Source organism: Taudactylus pleione, unplaced genomic scaffold (assembly GCF_031769625.1).
Source record: "Taudactylus pleione unplaced genomic scaffold, aTauple2 ptg000205l, whole genome shotgun sequence".
Classification (NCBI taxonomy): Eukaryota; Metazoa; Chordata; class Amphibia; order Anura; family Myobatrachidae; genus Taudactylus; species Taudactylus pleione.
The window spans coordinates 5,800,708-5,820,550 of record NW_028284607.1 but is presented as its reverse complement, the minus strand read 5'-3'; the positions used below and the strand labels follow the sequence as shown (position 1 = coordinate 5,820,550).

General features: G+C 46.1%; 1 protein-coding gene across 1 annotated transcript in view; it reads left to right on the top strand.

Annotated features, from left to right (window-relative positions):
- Positions 1-14,302: 14,302 nt before the first annotated feature.
- BCR (BCR activator of RhoGEF and GTPase) overlaps positions 14,303-19,843 on the top strand; it is a 42,280-nt gene continuing 36,739 nt past the window's right edge. The window contains exon 1 of the mRNA XM_088477876.1: positions 14,303-15,816. Coding sequence (XP_088334002.1) covers positions 14,847-15,816 — 970 coding nt within the window. The 5' untranslated portion in view covers positions 14,303-14,846. The remainder of the gene's footprint in view (positions 15,817-19,843) is intronic.

Here is a 19,843-nt window from a genome sequence, read left to right as displayed (position 1 = left end):
TTTCAGGCACATTTTCCCATAGTGCCCTACTTCCTTATAGACAAATTCAGCAGAATTGCAAGTTCCATCCTGCTTGCATGAAGGCATTGTTTCACACACCTGAGTATTATTCTTCACAAGACTCTCAGAATTAACCTTCTTTATGGTTCTGCTTTGCACTGCGTCACATTCACATCACTCTGAATCCACGGCAACAAGAGAGTCTCATCCTTTGAAGCAATCACTATCTCTGTAGACTTCTGTACATGCTGTACCTTTGCTTGACAGGTCATGCGATCACCATCTGTATACATCAGTTCTTTATCATCAGCTTCAGACACGGTTTTGTCATCTGGACCCATGTCACTTTGGGAGAACTTCACACCCTCAGCTATCGGTGTAAGTTGGAAGTCACTGTTAGGACTCTCATCCACTTTTCTAAGACAGACTTTTAGGGAATTTCCCAACTTTGATACAACTATTTCAGATGCTGCCACTTTTAATACACATTGCAACTCCAGTTCTTTGGTATTCCTCTCCGCTTGGAATCTTTGCAACTGGTCCTGTGTACTTAGCAGACACTTTTCAAGGTTCTTCTTCTGTTCTTGCAACTTCCAAGCCCTGCCATGGCCAAGGTTAAGCTCTCTCTCCAAATATTCTTTTTGCTTTGCAGCTTTATGCAAACTTTCCACCAGGAATGCATTTCTTTCCGTCAAACATTCTGAAACTGCTCTAGCTGCAGCTAAGTTGGATTGGAGAGTTTGTACTTGCTCTTTACAGTTGACTTCAAGACGGACCATCTCCATCTCTTTTCCTTCACTGTCAGTTTCCCACTGAGTGCGAGTCTGCAGCATCTGGAGATACTTCTGTTTACTTCACAGAATTCTTCAGTCAGATAACTTTTCTCCAATTCACAATCTTTAAGTTTTACTTGTGTGGAAACAATTAAAGAGTCTTTTCCTTTAAAACACCAGAGCCAGATCCGCCACTTTCACTTGTGCGCACTCTGCATCACTCTGATGTTTCTGGATACCTTCTTTCAATTCTTCCACTTCCTGCTGAAGTACCACACACTTTTGCTGCAATTCCACAACATCCTGCTCTAATACGTCATTCTTTGCTAGGAGCACATCATTCTCATACTTTGTAACACATTGGAAAAATTTTGCTTCCTCAAGGAGTTCAGACATAGCTGCCAATTTGAGGTCTGTCTCTGTTAGAACTTCATGTTGTTTTATTTGTTGCTGCTTAAATGCCATTTTCAAAGTGGACAATTTACTCCATAATTTCTTTTCAGCTTGTTCATGAACATTTCTCTCATCAGCTAATTGCTCCATTAAGTCATCAACCTTCCCAACAAAATACGCATTACCTTCATTCAAACCTTTACGCATATTGTCAAATTCTTCCAGGCTGATATAGTCCTTTCTGGATGGACCTTGCACCCAGGGCCGGATTGAGGGCCACATGGGCCTGGAGCTGAAAATGACCAAGGGCCTATTATGAGAAGAGAGGAGGTGTGACCAGTGCCATGTGGGCGTGTACACCCCTATACTCTCAGACCCAATGTCTCCCTAAATATGTAAAAGAAAAAAATGCTTAATTTTGTGAGGTAAATAGAAATACAATTTTTATACTTATGACTTATGGCCGACTGTGTGGAGAGCAGATGGCCAGTCAATATAATTTTGTCATGACAATGGGCCTATTTTTATGTGGAGGCCTGGAGCTGTAGCTCCATTTGCCCCATTGTTAATCTGGCCCTGCTTGCACCATACTCTGACCACTTTCTTTTTGGGCCTTGAGCTTTGCCCACTGCTGCTTGTTGGCATCTTGCGGAGCTGCTGTAGCCATCCGCAAGGCCTTCACCATGTCATCCATGTTGTCTGATGATTTAGAAGTGAGGCACGGTTCAGCTTGAATAGATGTCAACACCATGAAGAGCCTAGAACCACAGTGTCTTCTCCCCAAAATAAATTGGGTCTGTCCCTTTAAATTTTAAATACTTTTTTTTTTAGCACACTTCTTCTTTCACTTGTAACAACACTTGACTTTCAATTGTATTTACACCACAATATAACACAGCACCTGCTTTCACTTCTGCGGAACTACAATGTCCAGCAATCAATATAGCACTTGCTTTTTTATTTGCAAAAGAAATGTCCAGGCCACATAATTAGACACACCTTGTCTTAATGAGCTTGATTTCAACAGAATAAACCACACAACTTCTTTTAACCTTTCCAGTGCTGATGAAAGTGCACAACTTTTAGCAAACTTTGTAGCCAGTGGCGGGCTGGGGGGCAGGGTGCCATCTGCCCCCCGGGCCGCTACTATGTCAGTCCTTGGGGGCCGCCATCTGCCTGCAGCCGAACGCTAATAGAATGGCTGGAGACAGGCAGAGGATGCTGCTGGGCCACCCGCTCCATTTGTGTTACTCACATAATGGGGCCAGAGACCGGATTAAGGAGGGGGCACAGGGGGTAGGTGATAAGTGCCCCTGTGCCCTCCCTTTCGCAGAAGCCTCCCCCCCAGCCAGGGCCGTAGCTAGGGTAGTGCGGCCGGTGCCATCGCACAGGGCACCACAGGTCAGGGGGCGCTGTTTGGGCCTGTCAAATTTCTGTTTATTATCATTCTTGCTTGTAGCCTTATGTCCCTTTGAAAAATGAGGGGGGGCACCAATGCTCTTTCTGGCACAGGGCACCAAAAAGTCTAGTTACGGCTCTGCCCCTAGCCCCTGATCGCAGATAAACTAAAACCAAGCGCAGCGATCATCTGATTCTGAGTTACACTGAAGAAATGAATGCTGGAGGCGGAGTCCTAGTAGGAGGCGGAGCTACATGGCACTGGAGCAGGGCCAGGAGCAGCATAGAGGGGAGAGAGCATGGAGGAGCTGCAGCCAGTAGCGTCACAGCGGTAGAGTTTAATGTAAGTGGGAGGGAGAACACTAATGTCTATATGTATATATGTGACAAGTGTATGATTGTATGTATATGTGACTGTGATGCATGTATGTGTATGTGACTGATGTCTGTATGTATAGATGTGTATGTGACTGTGATGCATGTATGTGACTGTGATGACTATGTATGTGTGTGTATGTATGTATACAACTATGCATGTATATGTGACTATGTGATGACAGTATGTATGTAAGTGTATGTGACTGTATGTATGTGTGACTATGTGATGCCTGTATGTATGCATATATGTGTATGTGAGTGTGTCTATGTGATGACTGTATGTATGCGTGTTTGTGTATGTGACTGTATGTAGGTATGTGTGACTATGTGATACCTGTTTGTATGTGTGTGTGACGGTGATGACAGTATGTATGTGTGACTATGTGATGACTATGCACGTGTGTGACTGTCAGGGCCGTTTCTAAGGACAGGCGACCCGTGCAATCGCACGGGGCACGCTGCCTCCTACCCCTGCTGCAGAAACAGCCTGTTAACTGCCGGGCGCCCGCTGAGATTCAGTTACCAGCGGGCGCCCGGCAGAGCAGACGGAGATGGAGAAGGAGGCTCCTGCTTCCGGCTTCCGGCTCCGGCTCCCACAATGTGCACTATGGGAGGACATCATGACGTCTTTCCCATAGTGCAGAGAGAGGAGCAGCCGAGCGGAGCGGACGCCAGAGCGGGGCTGAAGGTAAGTATTACTGTTTTTGTTTTTTGTGTGCAGGCAGCCTGGACAATACTTGGGGGGAGGCACTACTACTGGGGGAGCCACCACTACTGGGGGCACCTGGGCACAGCTACTAGGGACATTACTCTGGGGGCACTTCTACTGGGGGAGACACCACTACTGGGGGCATCCATGCACTACTACTAGGGTAATTACAAGGGGGGCACTTCTACTGGGGAGACACTACTACTGGGGGCAACCGGTCACTACTACTAGTGACATTATAAGGGGGGCACTTCTACTGGCGGAGGCACTACCATTTGGGGCACCCGGGCACTACTACTGGGGACATTACTCTGGGGGCACTTCTGCTGGGGGAGACACCACTACTGGGGGCACCCGGGCACTACTACTGGGGACATTACTCAGGGAGCACTTCTACTGGGGTTGTTGCTTAGGAGGCACCACTACTGGGTGCATTACTCAGGGGCACTTCTACTGGGGGCACTACTACTTGGGGCTTTTCTACTTGGGGCACTACTACAAAGGGAGCATTACTATTGGGGGCACTAATACAGGGGCATTAATACTGGGGAATTTATAAAGGGGACACTACTACAGGGGGTATTACTATTGGGGGCAATACAACTGGGGACACTACTACTGGGGCACTACAACAGGGACCATTACTATTGGGGGCATTACTACAGGGGACATGACTACAGGGGGCACTACTAATGGGGGCTCTGCATAGGTTACACTACCACTGTGGGCACTGCATAAGGGGCATAAATACAGGGGACACTGCATATGGGGATAACTACAGGGGGCACTGCATAATGGGCACTTTTGCCTGAGAGCCAGTGGGGGGGGGAGCCTAAGACCTGTCAGGATGGAATGGCAAGGGAGGGGGCTGGAATGAAGTGTGTATTATGTGAATCATGTTTTTTCAATGTGTTTTATTTGGTTCTGGATTTAATAATGTATTTGAGGTGGATGTGGTTTTAGAACGTAGTTTATGTGCCTCTGGCTTTTCCAATATATTTTATGTGGAAGTGGTTTGTTGCAGTGTATTTTATGTGGATCTGGCTGGGCTCGCTCCCAACGCGACTAAAACTGGGTGTGATGCAAGGTCATACTTCTGCAAATGTCACACCAAAGGCATGCACACAGAAATGCTGCATGGGCTTGTGACAGCTAGGCCACACCCCATTTTTTGAGCATGCTGTCTATCTTTTGTTTAGCTACATAGATTTTTCTGCGCTTTGCCTCTGACAGGTTAGACACCCCTGTACTCAGTAGTCACGGTGGCTGTCATTCTGTGGTCTTTCTAGATCACACTCCCTTACTGTGATACCACACCCCCTCACAATGACGCCACGCCCACTCCACAATATTACTGCTTCGAGGGGGGGGGGCGCATTTTGACTGCTCGCACTGGGAGCCCCAGACCCTAGAAACTGCCCTGGTGACTGTGTTTGTATGTGTATATGTGTGTGATCATTTTGTATGAATAGATGTGACTGTATACATATATGTGTGTGACAGTATGCATGAGTATAAGTGTGTTACTGCATATCTGTGTGACAGTATGGGTGGAATTCAATTGATTCCAGCCCCCTTCGCGCCCGACAGAGCGATTCAATTGTTGCTTCTGTTGGGCGCGATCAGCTGCCAGTGCGCCATTGCAGCTCGCAGCCCCAGGGGTGTGCTAGCTGAAATGGGTGAAAAGTGTCCTGTTTGGGCGCCCAAACGGCACTTTTCGTGATCACACCCAGCACTTTGATCGGGGGAAGCCGATTTACGCGACTAAACCCGACCACTTTGGGCGCGATCAGCACGAAAAGTAGTAACAATTGAATAGCGCCCCGCGATCACCCGTCACTTTAGACGGGAGAACCGGACCGCTAAAACAATTGAATACCGCCCTATGTATTCATACTTGTCTACCCTCCCAATTCGGACAGGAGCCTCCCGAAAATCTGGTGCCGCTCCCGGCCCCCTGGGAAGGCAGGCAAGCCTCCTGGCCCCCAGTGATGTGTCCACACAGCCCCCCTCCGCAGTTGAAAGTATAAACCCCAGCAGCGGGGAGGCGGTGATGCGATTCACGCTGAATCGCGTCATCGTGGCTCCGTCCCCTGCTGCACAATGCCATTAATGTCTGCAATGTGAAGAGGGGGCAGAGCCGTGATGACTCAATCACGCTGTCACAGCCCCATGCTCTGCCCCAATGATGCGTCAGTTGTGGGCCCCGCCTCCTTTGACAGCATCACGCCTCCCGCTGTGTAAGCCCGAAAGCACCCTCCCAGAAGGTGGGAGCTAAATGTCGGCAAGCCTGATGTATGTGTGGCTATGTGTACAACAGTACGTATGTAAATATATGTGACTATATGTATGTGTATATGTGTAGCTATGTATACTACAGTACGCATCTAAATGTATGTGACTATATGTGTGTGTATATGTGTACTACAGTACGTATGTAAATGTATGTGACTAATATATGTGTGTGTATATGTGTACTACAGTACGTATGTAAATGTATGTGACTATGGCCCTGATTCAGAGCCGGACGCTCTGATAGAGCGCTCACTCTGAATCAGGGCCGGCCTTCTTGTTTTTTAGAGCGGCCTCCTGACCGCTCATATAGCTGTGGGTGACCACCCACAGCTATAGCGAGCGGCCAGGAAGATGGTCGCGATGGTCAAGACCATCGCGACCATCGGGCTTGTGATGAGACCCTTGTGGTAGGGTCTCGTTGCCGCAAGCCCCAGAGAGATTTCGGCTCTCACAGAGCTGAAATCTCTCCCACTGACATCACTTGTGGTGCGACAGTCCTGTTTTTTGGGTGCTGTCACACCTGTAGGCTGGAGGAAAGGTAGAGAGTGCAGCCTAGCCTATAGGGAAGTGATGTGCATGCCCCAAGCATGAAATGAAATGGGGACGTGCTTTGTGGCCATGCAACTTTTTCATTAATGCGCCCAAAGCTGGCACACAAGGACTTGATCCCCGTGTCCCATATGTTGCCATCTAGGGCCCCCAGCTTAAGTGCCCTGGACCCCCCCAAAACATAAAACAGCTCTGATTGGAGCAACTGATCACCATCTTCTGGCTGTCTCTTCTGGCCGCAGCATGTACATGATGATTCCGTACGGCCATGCTGACAGGCTGCTGATTGGTGGAATAACACACAGCACACAATTATATGTGGTATTCTTATATAGAGGTGAGGAGAGTATAATGATATATGAGGGTGGGGTATAACACAGCTACCAGCACACACTGTATGTGGTATTCTTATATAGAGGCGAGGGTACTATATAGTGATATATGAGGGTGGGGTATAACACAGCTACCAGCACACACTGTATGTGGTATTCTTAAATAGAGGTGAGGGGACTGTACAGTGATATATGACGCATCCTGCACCGCTGCAACAGCAGTGAGACACCAGCCCACACAGCAACTGGACAGCTGTTACTCTTAACCACAATCCAGGCTTGCCTACCCTCCCGATTTGGTCGGGAGCCTCCCGAATATCGGGTGCCGCTCAAGACCCCCCGGAAAGGCAGACAAGCCTACCGGCTGCCGCCTGCCCCCAGCACAACTACTTGAAACCCCCGCAGCGGGGATGCCCGATGACGCGATTCGCGCTGAATCACGTCATCGTGGCTCCGCCCCCCGCTTCACAATGCCTTTATTTTTGGCATTGTGAAGAGGGGGCGGGGCCACGATGACGCGTTCGTGTGCTCACGCCCCTGGCCCCACCCCCAAAACATTGTCATAGCCGGCCACGCCTCCCCCTCTATGCTTGCATTCAGCTCCCTCCCGGAAGGAGGGAGCTGAATATTGGCAAGTATGCCACAATCCCCAGGACCTGCATTCCGCAGTATCCATCCCTGATCTCCCGTTATTGTCGGTGTCCCACTCCTGAGTAGAAATAGATTTGGTAGTGTATAGATCCCCTTCAGTAAATATACCTGGAAGTAATGTGGAGTGAGGGCGGAAGTGTGGTTTCATCTTTCCATGCCCATAAAGGCCACCAACAGAAGAAATGTATCCCCTTGTGGCTCGCTGTGCTCATCACAGGTTTATATTCTATGTGCACATGGATAGTAATTAATGACGTTGAACAGTATTTGATGATGTCAGGGTATATCTACTGAAGAGGATCTATCCACTGCCAAATATATATGCCCATAGGTAAAACTAGACACGCCCTTTGGGCGGAGCATGGCATCCCCCCTCCCTCCTCAATGGCACATACTTCAACCGACTAGAATCTCCCTGAAACTCATTTTCAAAAGTAGGCAAGTATGACCTGTGTGCATAGATCTTTATGCCCGCATTCTCCACCATATGTGATACTTGGGGTAATTAGCTTGGTAGACTAGTGTCAGTGGTGCAGTGATTAGGTGCAGAATCAGACTCCACACATGGCATTCCAGTAAAACAAATGAACGTGGTGCTTTACTTCCAGCATAATCGGGAACAAACAGAAAATAATAAACGCCTAGCCCTTTCTTAGGGCACTAGCTCACTTCTTGAACCCTCTCTACAGAAGCAGCTACTCTGCATGAAAGTCTCTCACAGTCTCTAAGATTGGTGGTCCTTCCTGCCACATGCTGGACACAGGCCTCCTGGCCTGGTATAGCTTCCTTAGCTTGTTGGCTGCCGCCTCTCACAGTCTAGCCTGCTTCCTTGCAGGTAACCATAGCTCAGTCCCAGAGTTGGATAGCCTTCCCTGTATCTCTCAGGTCTAGGCTCAGGCCTCCTGGCCCTCACTGGCTTGCTAGCACAGTGAGCTCTGTCTGACTGGTCTGCCTCAGTCCTCCCTGGACTGAGTTCACTCGGCAGCCCTTACACCTCTTCCCAGAATCCTTTTCTTCTCTGTGTGGGCGGATCTCTCCTACCCCACACAGAATCTGCTGCTCACCAGCGCCATCTCTGGTGATACTGCCAAATGTATTACAAACTGTTCCTGAGCCCAAGGAAAGCAATGTATTACAAACTATTCCACAGCCTGAGTAAAGCAATGTATTAATGTATTACAAACTATTCCTGAGCCTTAGGAAAGCAATATCTTAATATACTGTATAACAAACTATTCCTGAGCCTGAGTAATGCAATGTATTAATATATAACAAACTATTCCTGAGCCTGAGGAAAGCAATGTATTACAAACTATTCCAGAGACTGAGCAAAGCGATACAATGCAATGTATTAATGTATTACAAGCTATTATTGAGCCTGAAGAAAGCAATGTATTTTTGTAATACAAACTATTCCTGAGCCTGAGTAAAGCAATGTATTAATGTATTACAAACTATTCTTGAGCCCAAGGATAGCAATGTATTCATGTAAAACACACAGGGCCTGATTCAGAGCCGCTCGTAAGCGGCCGCTCTTTCGCTCTGAGCGATGTTCGTACAACTGCGCATGCGTATGGGCCGTAATGCGCATGCGCAAAACAGTCATTGCGGTCGGAAATCGTGCGCTCGTAAAACAGCGAGGGGCTGCTAATTTTATTGACAGAATGTACCGTTTGTGGGTGGTTACAGGGGAAGGTGCTTGAAAACGGGGGAGTGGAGATCCGAACGCAGGCGTGCCTAACGGTCAAAAGGGCGTTTAATGGGAGTGCATAATTAGTAAAGGAGCGTCATCGACCACGTCACTTGGTTGTCTTTTAGCCTAAACTGCTCGCAGTGATGGCGGTAAGAAAATCCTACCACAACCACTGCGAGCAGTTCAGATGCCTTTCGATGTTCCCGATTAATCTAATAAATACCAGAGATGACGTGTGATGCAAACGGCAAAGGGGCGTCTTTACAAAATAGCGAGTGCATTTTTCGAACGCTCGCTCAGACATAGAAGCGTCAACACACCACAAAGAGTGAGCGCTCAATTTAAATATCTGGCCCCTTTTTTAGAACGACCGTCCGCAAATAGCGTCCGGCTCTGAATCAGGCCTACTATTCCTGAGCTTATGGAAAGCAATGTATTACAAACAATGCCTGAACCAGAGGAAAGCAACGTATTATGCACTATTCCAGAGCCTGAGTATAGCAATGTATTCAGGAAAGCAATGTATTACAAACTATTCCTGAGTCTGAGTAAAGCAGTGTATTTTTGTAATACAAACTATTCCTTAGCCTGAAGAAAGCAATGTATTAAGGTATAACACACTATTCCTGAGCCTATGGAAAGCAATGTATTACAAACTATGAATGAGCCAGAGAAAAGCAATGTATTACAAACTATTCCAGAGACGGCGTAAAGCAATGTATTAATGTATTACAAACTATGACTGAGCCTAATGCTGGGCATACACGACCAAATGAAATGTCTGTCAGACCGACAGACATTTTATTTGGCAGCCTGCCTGCCGCAGATGTCGCCGGCATACACTGTGAGATTTCTCTCACAGTGTATCAGCCCGACAGCTGCGCTCCGCCCTTGGGGGAGGAGACATTTCCCTGTTCCTTCCGTAGGAAGGAACACAGGAAATGTCTGTCTGTCGGCCGCGGCTGGGCATACACTGCCTGATGCGGCCGACAGTTTACCGGGAAATATCGCATCGGACGGGCATGCTAGACAATTCGGCTTGCCAACCGAGCAATATTTAACCCTCGGTCGCCCCCCCACATGCTACAATTATCGGGGCAATCCGCCGATATCAGGCGGGTCGCCCCGATAATTGTAGCGTATGGCCAGCATGAGTAAAGCAATGTATTAATGTATTACAAACTATTCTTGAGCCCGAGGAAAACAAAGTATTTTTGTAATATATGAGCCTGATAGCAATGTATTCATGTATAACAAACTATTCCTAAGCCTAAGGAAAGCAATTTATCACAAACTATCATTAAAGCTGGATGACACTGATCCTGCGAAACGCATTAAGCCACAATACTATACCTGTTAGGATTAACCCTACTATCTACCTGCAAGGATTGGAAGGTGATTCATCACTGTTGGAGTCATTGTGGACTTTGGACATTAATACCAGCTCCCGCATGGACTTTGGACATACAGCTTAAAGTGGACTTTATTTGACAGCCCCGGATACTGCGAACATGCTAAGAGGACTGTTCCACCGCTATACCCATCTATGGTAATTGTTGCTGAGTTCATATATTCAGTTGTTTGGGAGCCAGTCCTATTACCATCTACTCCACACAGGAGGGACAATTAAATCCACAGGATGCCTTTTGTAATATTGACATTTTAATATGTTGTTGCTATCTAATGCCTTCAAACCTTCTTATTTAAATATGGTATAATAAAATATTGTTATATTTTGTTACATCCGTTTCTCTGATATTAATTCCAATTTACATATATAGCGCCAGTTGCCTTTTTTGTATTGCAAACTATTCCTGAGCCTCAGGAAAGCAATGAATTACAAACTATTCCTGTGCCTGAGTAAAGCAATGTATTAATGTATTACAAACTATTCCTGAGCCTCAGGAAAGCAATGAATTACAAACTATTCCTGTGCCTGAGTAAAGCAATGTATTAATGTATTACAAACTATTCCTGAGCCTCAGGAAAGCAATGAATTACAAACTATTCCAGAGCCTGAGTAAATCAATGTATTAATGTATTACAAACTATTCCTGAGCCTCAGGAAAGCAATGTATTACAAACTATTCCTGTGCCTGAGTAAAGCAATGTATTAATGTATTACAAACTATTCGGAAAGCAATGTATTACAAACTATTCCTGAGCCTGAGTAAAGCAGTGTATTTTTGTAATACAAACTATTCCTGAGCCTGAAGAAAGCAATGTATTAATGTATAACACACTATTCCTGAGCCTAATGAAAGCAATGTATTACAAGCTATTCCAGAGCCTGAGTAAAGCAATGTATTAATGTATTACAAACTATGCCTGAGCCTCAGGAAAGCAATGTATTACAAACTATTCCTGAGCCTGAGAAAGGTAGTTTATCACATAATATTATTGACCCTGAGGAAAGCAATGTATTACAAACTTTTCCAGAGCCTGAGAAAACCAATGTATTAAGGTATTGCAAAGTATTGCTGAGCCTGAGTAAAGCAATGTATTTATAACAAACTATTCCTGAGCCTCAGGAACGCAATGTATTATAAACTATTCCTGAGCCTGAGTAAAGCAATGTATTCATGTATTACAAACTACTCTTGACCCTGAGGAAAGCAATGTATTACAAACTATTCTTGAGCCTAAGGAAAGCAATGAATTAGAAACTATTCCAGATGCTGAGTAAAGCATTGTATTAGAAACTATTAGAATGTATTTTAAACTATTCCAGAGCCTGAGTAAAGCAATGTATTCATGTATTACAAACTATTCCTGAGCCTAAGGCGTTGCAACTCTCGGGTGGATAATGGATGCAACCCGTATTTGGGATTGGCGACACCTATTACTGAGGCGCGGAGTCTGACGTACACAAGGGACACCCACAAGGAAGTATGGACTTAGCTGCACCTGACACGCAGGTCGCGGCCCTCAGACTAGGTTCCACTATACAGGTGGTGGTGACCTCTGGATGGAGCAGAGAAGGATAAAGACGTACAGCGTAATCGACAGGCCGGGTCAGAACGAAACGGACAAGATGGTACCATGGAGCAGACGATGCAGGTCAAGGAGGATAGCCAAGGTCAAAAACAGAATAAAAAGCACAGTACCAGGGATCTGGAAACTGGTGACTTTGCCTGTTCGTCAAATTCCACACACTTCACATTTGTTCCTTAAACACCCAATTCCATTGACTTGGCGAACCATTAGATACAATAATGGAACATTGGGTGTGAAAATGTACGCTCCCCTTACCTTGCCAAACTGAATGGGCACGAAAAAGTACACTGTGCCAGTTAAGTGGTAAAATCAGTCACATGTGATGCAACCGCAGCTAGCTGGGCTTTAGCTGACACGGTCGCATCCCATGCAACCGTGTCACCTTGCTCTGTCCTCCGGCTTTTAATAAGAAAATCTGTTCTGCACATGTGCAGAACGGATTCCCTCTGGCTCCCCCTCCCCCCCAAACAGTGATGTAGCGATCAGTGACCACGACATCAATGTCAGAATCTCTCCCCAAATAGCCGTATGAACAGGGTTCTGGAGCGCATGCACCAGCGACAAAAGTGCAAAAAGAACTTAAAAGAACTTAAGGTGCCCACACACATAGCGATGTGCTCACGATCAGCAGATGTGTACGATTTTCCTTGACACTCTCCCCGGCAGCTCTGGACACGATTTGGTGTCCAATCTTCATACGATCTCTCCTGCATCCAGACTTTCACAGTGCATCGCTTTCCTAGATTGTCAGATCTGCCCTACAGCACGGCAGAACTGACGATGTGATGTGTGACCAGCGGGGACGCGCATCGCATTGTGATGGTGAGTGGGGACTCACGATTTTGGCATATTTTACACGGTTTGTCGTCACGATTTGTCGAAATTGGCCAAATCGTGTAAAATATCGCTAGGCATTTTAGTTCCCCAAAATGCACTATTTGTTTAATCTCTCCTGACACAAGCCCTGCATATGGCGGAGAGGTAATGCCCTCTCCGGGGTTGGGGAGTTATACCAGATGGTGAGGGGGTTATCAGAGCCGTAACTAGACTTTTTGGTGCCCTGTGCCAGAGAGAGCATTGGCGCCCCCCACCCCCCCATTTTTTAAATAGGGACATAAGAAAGTGCACTTAAAAAGGGCCATGGCTTCATGGGGTAGGCCCAGGGAAGAGATAGTGACGGCCAGGAGATGCTGGAGATAAAAGAAGAGGTAGCTACAAGTGAGAATGATAATAAACAAAACAATTGACAGGTCCAAACTGCGCCCCCTGCCCTGCGGGGCCCTGTGCCATGGCACTGATCGCACTACCCTAGCTACGGCCCAGGGGGTTATAGAACAGGGTATCTTTTCGCACTAAGGGGGTAGGTTGTAATGTTAATGAGATCTATGACCAGTGGTGGGGTTTTATTGACAAATGGCATGTGGGAGGTAATATTACAAAGGGGACCAATGGACACTGGGGCATGCAAGATACACTCTAGGCATATTTTTCAATAAAATATTTTAATTATTAAAAAAAATGTTTAACTTAATTGAATAAACAAATTGATAATTTTTCTGTAACATTTGTTAAAAATCATCAGTTAAGTGGTTTAAACTTTCTCATGGGACATGTACAAAGCTCTTTGTACGGTATGTAGTAAAGTAAATGACATGACACCAGAGAAAGTGGATTAAAATCATTACAGACGTATGATGCTGTATCACAAGAATGCAGCATACAGCATGCTTTTTAACTGTATAAAATGTCGCATATGTTATATACAATTATATATTAATTAGTGTCCAGTCCAAAACAATGACCTGGATGTCTAATAATAAAGCAGGGAATTTATTATCAGTGTTTGAAACACAATTCTTACTAGTTAGACAAATTTGGAAATTGCAGCAAATATGTAAACGCACCGTGCAAAGTGTTGAACAGGCATACGTGTCACATAAACACTAATGTGATTAAAATAAAATACAAGTCTGTGTTCTGCGTCATGTTGTTTAGTATATAGTAGCAGAGCTGAGATTCCTGGGAGAAATCAATGCAGTGAACAGCAGAGAACTTCCCTCACTAACATGTAACATTACAGCACAGTACACAAACCACTGCTGGGGCTGCTGTGTGACAAGGGAGGAGGAGGAGGAGGAGCAGCGGCGCTGTGCCCGCCCTCAGCACACAGAGACACAGACTGACACACAATAGAGAGGCCGAGGGTAGAACAAGAGAAACCTCAGGATCGGATCAGACACTCGGGAGACAGCAATATACTGTATCAACAATGAGACTGGACCAATAGAACCGGAACGACAGCATCGCGATAAGCACAAGAAGAGACAGACTGAGGAATCCTGGTAAGCGGGAACGTTTGATAGCCGGGACACTGGTAACATGGATACGCATAAGCTGCCACCGATAAATGAGCCTGGAATACAGTGACATCCCGTTTTACAGGCACATCTGGCCATAGACAAAGCACCTATGTCATCAGAAATGTGCACAGTATTGTAATACAACTTGGTTTGTATGTCAACCCTGGTTCCCGGTCTAATAGGGGAGCTTGGATAGAAACCTCTAGGTGCCCCATCCACTGTATAGTACAAACTGGTTTAACTGGAGACTATCTGGTGATGCTAAAAGCCTCATGCTGAGTCTCCTAGGCGAAGTGTCCCACTGGGGCCCAGGACAGGATGCTGGAGCCAGCAGGTTTCGCAGAGGCGTGGCGGGCACAGTTTCCGGATGCAGAGCCGCCACACATGGAACTGCACACAGTGCGGGACATGGAGCAGGAACTGGAGAGGTGCCGGGTTTCAGTACGTAGACTGGAGCGAGAACTGAATAGGGAGCGGTTTCGTATGATCTACTTGCAGACCCTTCTGGCTAAGGAAAGACGAGGCTATGACCGACAGCGTTGGGGTTTTGAAGAGAGGGATCCACCAGGAGGTGGTGAAGAGAGACCATTGGGTACTGGTCGGGAAGAGAGAGCCCTGGGTCCTGGAAGAGAAGAGAAGAGCCCAGAGGACAGAACCAGAGGACCAGGTCGCCGGGAGCCACCTGTCGGAGCCCCTGATCTGTCTTCAGGGGATGTGTCCCGGTGCCCCCGTCGCCTGTTAAGTTTCACAGAGAGGGATGTATCAGAACCCCGCTCAGAACGACTCCGCAGGGCAGCATCTCATCCTGAAGGGAGTCCAAAACCCCTCCAGCCTGCAGAACCACGTCGGGGACGATCTTCAGATAGCAGTTGTGGCTGGGATGGAGAGTATGAGGAAGCTGAATTAAACTCCCGTTTCCTACGGGATAATGTAGTGCCATGTCCTGGAAGTCACTGGGGTGGTGCTTGGCCTCGCCGCTCTGTCTCACCGCAGAGTTTTGAGGACCTTGGGGGTGGGTATACCCCAGACTGCAGTTCCAATGAGAACCTGACCTCCAGTGAAGAGGAGCTGTCTTCAGGACCTTCTGGGAGGGTGTCACCGCGGGGTCTCTGGGGGCGCTCTCCTCCATCTCCTGGCAGTGCCAGCCCTCCCACCCCTCAGGCACCTGCCCGCCACTGCCAGTTGAGAGTGTCAGAAGCTGCAATAGTTGGTGTGAGACGTAGTGGACAAATATGGCCAAGCTGTGTAGAACCCAATAGCAGAGATGGAGGATATCCTGGAGATGGAGGTGAGAACATGCTGAGTTTAATACCTCTATCTAGTTTCTGTCATGACCAACACTATCAGCTTATTTAATTGTCTTTGCTCTAGTTTTCAATTCCCTATTGTATCTTGTATTTATAATTTTCTATTCTACTTTACACTTTTCACATTTCCAAGGAGCCATGTTATGGTCCAGTAACCGCATTATGTACGGAATTACATATGGCAAGTGCAAATTAATGGCCCGTACACACGGGACGATCAGACAACAATGTTTGATTGTCCTGCATGTGCTGGATGTTCGATATCGAACATCCAGCAACATGTACCAACCCCCAAACGACGCAGAAATATCGACCAGGTTGGCCTGCATGCACGGGCGGTGATCGATATCGACCATCCGTGCCCACGCATCGACCATCGTTTTATCGTTTGAGGGGTTAAAAAAAGACCAATATAAATGATAAAACGATATCGTTATCGTTTTTATCGTTCTTTTAATCTGACCGTGTGTATGCACCATAACAAAGATATTTAATATAAAGGAAATATCAAATAACAGATTTAATACTATAGTATATTCAGTGTTCTAAATACTTCAGAGTAGTATTTTTATGCCTAATTGATCAAAATAGCATACAAAGTATAGCAACCACCAAATAAATCAAGGAGTGTAAAACTCTGGGAATGCTGCAATAGTTAGAACAATTACTAGGGAACTCAGCAGCAGTTGGGCACACCTGTGCAAAGCACACGTCCCAGCATTAAATGCGAATATCACATGATTGGCTCACATCATGCCCTGGGATGACCTCATTGGCCTGGCACTCTGTAATACAGCTGAGTTTCCCAGCCAATCACGCTAATTATCCTAAAGTGGATGGGGGTTTCCATTCCCCTTATAATGTGAAAGGAAGGCACTGTTTGTGAAAATGCCCACTTATTGTAGCAGCAGTGTGTAGCATTTGCTGCTAATTTCAATCAGTGAAAATTGAGTTTGTATATGTGACCAAAGTTTACATACATTACTAATTTTGACATACATGCTTATTTTTAGGTTTTGTTCCATTTTTTATCATCATGTACTGTACACAAGCTGCTCAAGTAATTGTATAATTATTAAACATTCCTTGTCTAGGAATGTGCCAGTGTCTATCCACATAAATGTCTTTGTTTGGGAGATTTGTTGCAATACAACATGAAAGAGCCTAAAAACAGATTTTAACTCACATGTTTTACTAAATGATCACTGTAATGCAGAATCAATTAAACTGATTTCAGGTCCTAATGTATGAAATACCAGAGCAAAAAATCAACTATGTGAATGCAGAGTTACAGTTTATCGCTTATTCCGGGTCTGACCCGGAGGTTGGAACAGGGTTCCAAACCGGAATTTAGTCGGCGCCGACCCAGGATATTCCCGAGTTGGCGCTGTTCACACTGGAGCGGGGTCTGCAGTGACCCGGCTCTTCCGGCGTGGAAGTGGACGATTGGAGATGGCGTCATCTCCAAGCGACACTAAAGCTGGCCAATGCGGCACGCTCCAGGTCATCGTGACCCGGATTTCACCGTTTACACTGCAGGATTTCACGGGTCATTCCCGTGTTAAACCCTGCAAGTTACCTGGGTTGGATTGCCGGGTCACTCGACCCGGGAATCCAACCCTGTCCCCTTTTACACCAAGGAGCTACCCAGGTTAACCCTGCAATAACCCGGGTTTTAGCTCTGGTGTAACAGGGGTATTTGATGGGATTTAAATTGTTTAAGCTAATTATTATTATTATTATTATCCTTTATTTATATTTATGTCAAAATTAAGTTCTTCTTTCATCTATATAATAAAAAATAGATTGTATTTATGTGTTATTTATATGAGAAAAGTACCAAATTAAGTTGTTGCACTTTAATTTTTGTCTGTTACATTATAGCATCTAAGTACATCCAGTTAAAAATGCAGCTTTTATGGTAATGTCCCGCCATCCTAATAGTGAATACTTGTGTCCCAGCTGCTGGGTGCTATGCCATGCTAGACCCAACCACAGAAAAGTGCAGCCAATGCCTACATGCTGTGGCCACGCCCCCTCCAGGGGGGCCTTAACAATTTAAACTATAATACTCAGCAATTTATAAGACAATGGGCGAGAGTGCAGCGGGCACCCATTACTTACCGCGCATGCCTTGCAAAGTAATAGGTGCGCTGCCCAAAAGCCTGATTTTTTTTTTTCTGGATTTCTGCTCGCCAGCTCTGGAGGGTGCAAGCAGAAATAAAGGGTGCCCATTGCATTCGTGCCTATTAGCATAAACAAATAACTTCCGGTCACTTTAGACAGTAGGTTGAGTGCCAAAAAACAATTTAATTTCCTCCTTATTACTTTTTATGTGAATGTAATGGCCCCCATACACCAGTGACGGATTGCCGCAATGCTGCGTTCCTGCGATGCTGGGTTGGAGGATTGGTGAAAATCAGCATGTTGGAATTCACTGATTTGGCGATAACGATCAAATTATGGTTGTGATTTGCAAATCGATGAAATTTAACATGTATAATTTCACCAATCCTCCGACGGATCGCGGAACATCGATGGCTGCCGGTCGGCAGATCAGCATTTCCGATCCCATTGTAGGATCTGGCAATCCGTTGGCTAGATTATGGGGGCCTTTAGACTTGAAGGTCTCACTGCAAAAATACCTGAGCAGGAAAATGTCTGTTTCATTGTCTTGACAGTGGATAACACTATTGACATCACAATATCTTAGCATTTACAACTACAGAGGTCCCAACACAACCTATTTTGTCAGTATATTGTGATATGCTTCCCGTTCTTCTTTATGACGCTGACCTGGGTAGTGTATGACCTGGGGGAAGGGCACAACCCTTGCCCTCAGCTTGTGTACATAAGTACAGATTAATGCAGATGGTATAATTATGTAGAGAAGACAACTGAGATCAAAGACTTGTGTACTTGGAAAACGGGTCATGTTTGAAGGTATGACATTTCTACATGGAAAACCGATGACCTAGGGGGATATTTATCAAAGATTGGAGAGAGATAAAGTACAAACCAGTCAGCTTCTGTCTGTCATGTTACAGGCTGTGTTTAAAAAATTATAGTTAGGAGCTGATTGGTTGGTACATCTCAACACATTTTTTGTTCTATTTCTCACTGATCCTGTTCCCCACCCACGATACTCAATTACCTGTAGCCCATTGATCTTCAGTAATTCTGGATGGGATGCAGTTAATATCCCTACGGTCGGGATGCCGGCTGCCGAAATCCGAGAGACCACCAGCCCTGGAATCCTGACATGACTGGGGATGCCGACGCTGGAATCCTGTCAGCTGGCATCCCGATCGCAAGGACCCCGGGGCAAGGTAAGTTTCAGTCTTTTAGGTTTAGGCACCCCAGGGGGACTTAGGGTTAAGCTGCAAGAGGGGGGGAGGTTAGGGTTAGGCTCCAGACAGGGGGCGTTAGGTTCAGGCACCACCACGGTGTGGTTAGGTTAGGCGCTAAGGGGGGAGGGTTAGGCTTAAGTTTAGGCACTTACCGGGCGGGTTAGAGTGTGGGGTAGGGAGAGTTAGTATTAGGGTACAAAAAAGGAGTGTTAGGGTTAGGGGGAAAGTAGGACAGGGGAACAGTACTCATCGTTCCCCTGTTGGGATTCCAACAATCGGGAATACTGACAGCCAGCATCTCTTCCGTCTGTATTTCATACCGATTCCTTCTGGATGGTGTCTGCCTAGTCAGAGCTCTAAAGAAGACTTGATGGATTTGGTACACATGCGCTGTGATGAGAAGGGATCCGTGTCTAGTATTATTTGAATGAGATCTGTCCGTTCTGCGCATTAGCTAAGTTGGTTCTCTTCTGGTTTGAGTAGTTAAAACACAAAACCACAATAAGGGGTGTATTTACTAAACCTTGAAGAGAGAGAAATTGGACAGAGAAAAAGTACCAACAAATCAGCTCCTAACTCATTTGACATGACAGGAGCTGATTGGCTGGTACTTTATCTCCATCCAAGGCTTAGTAAATAGACCACCATGATGTCTATA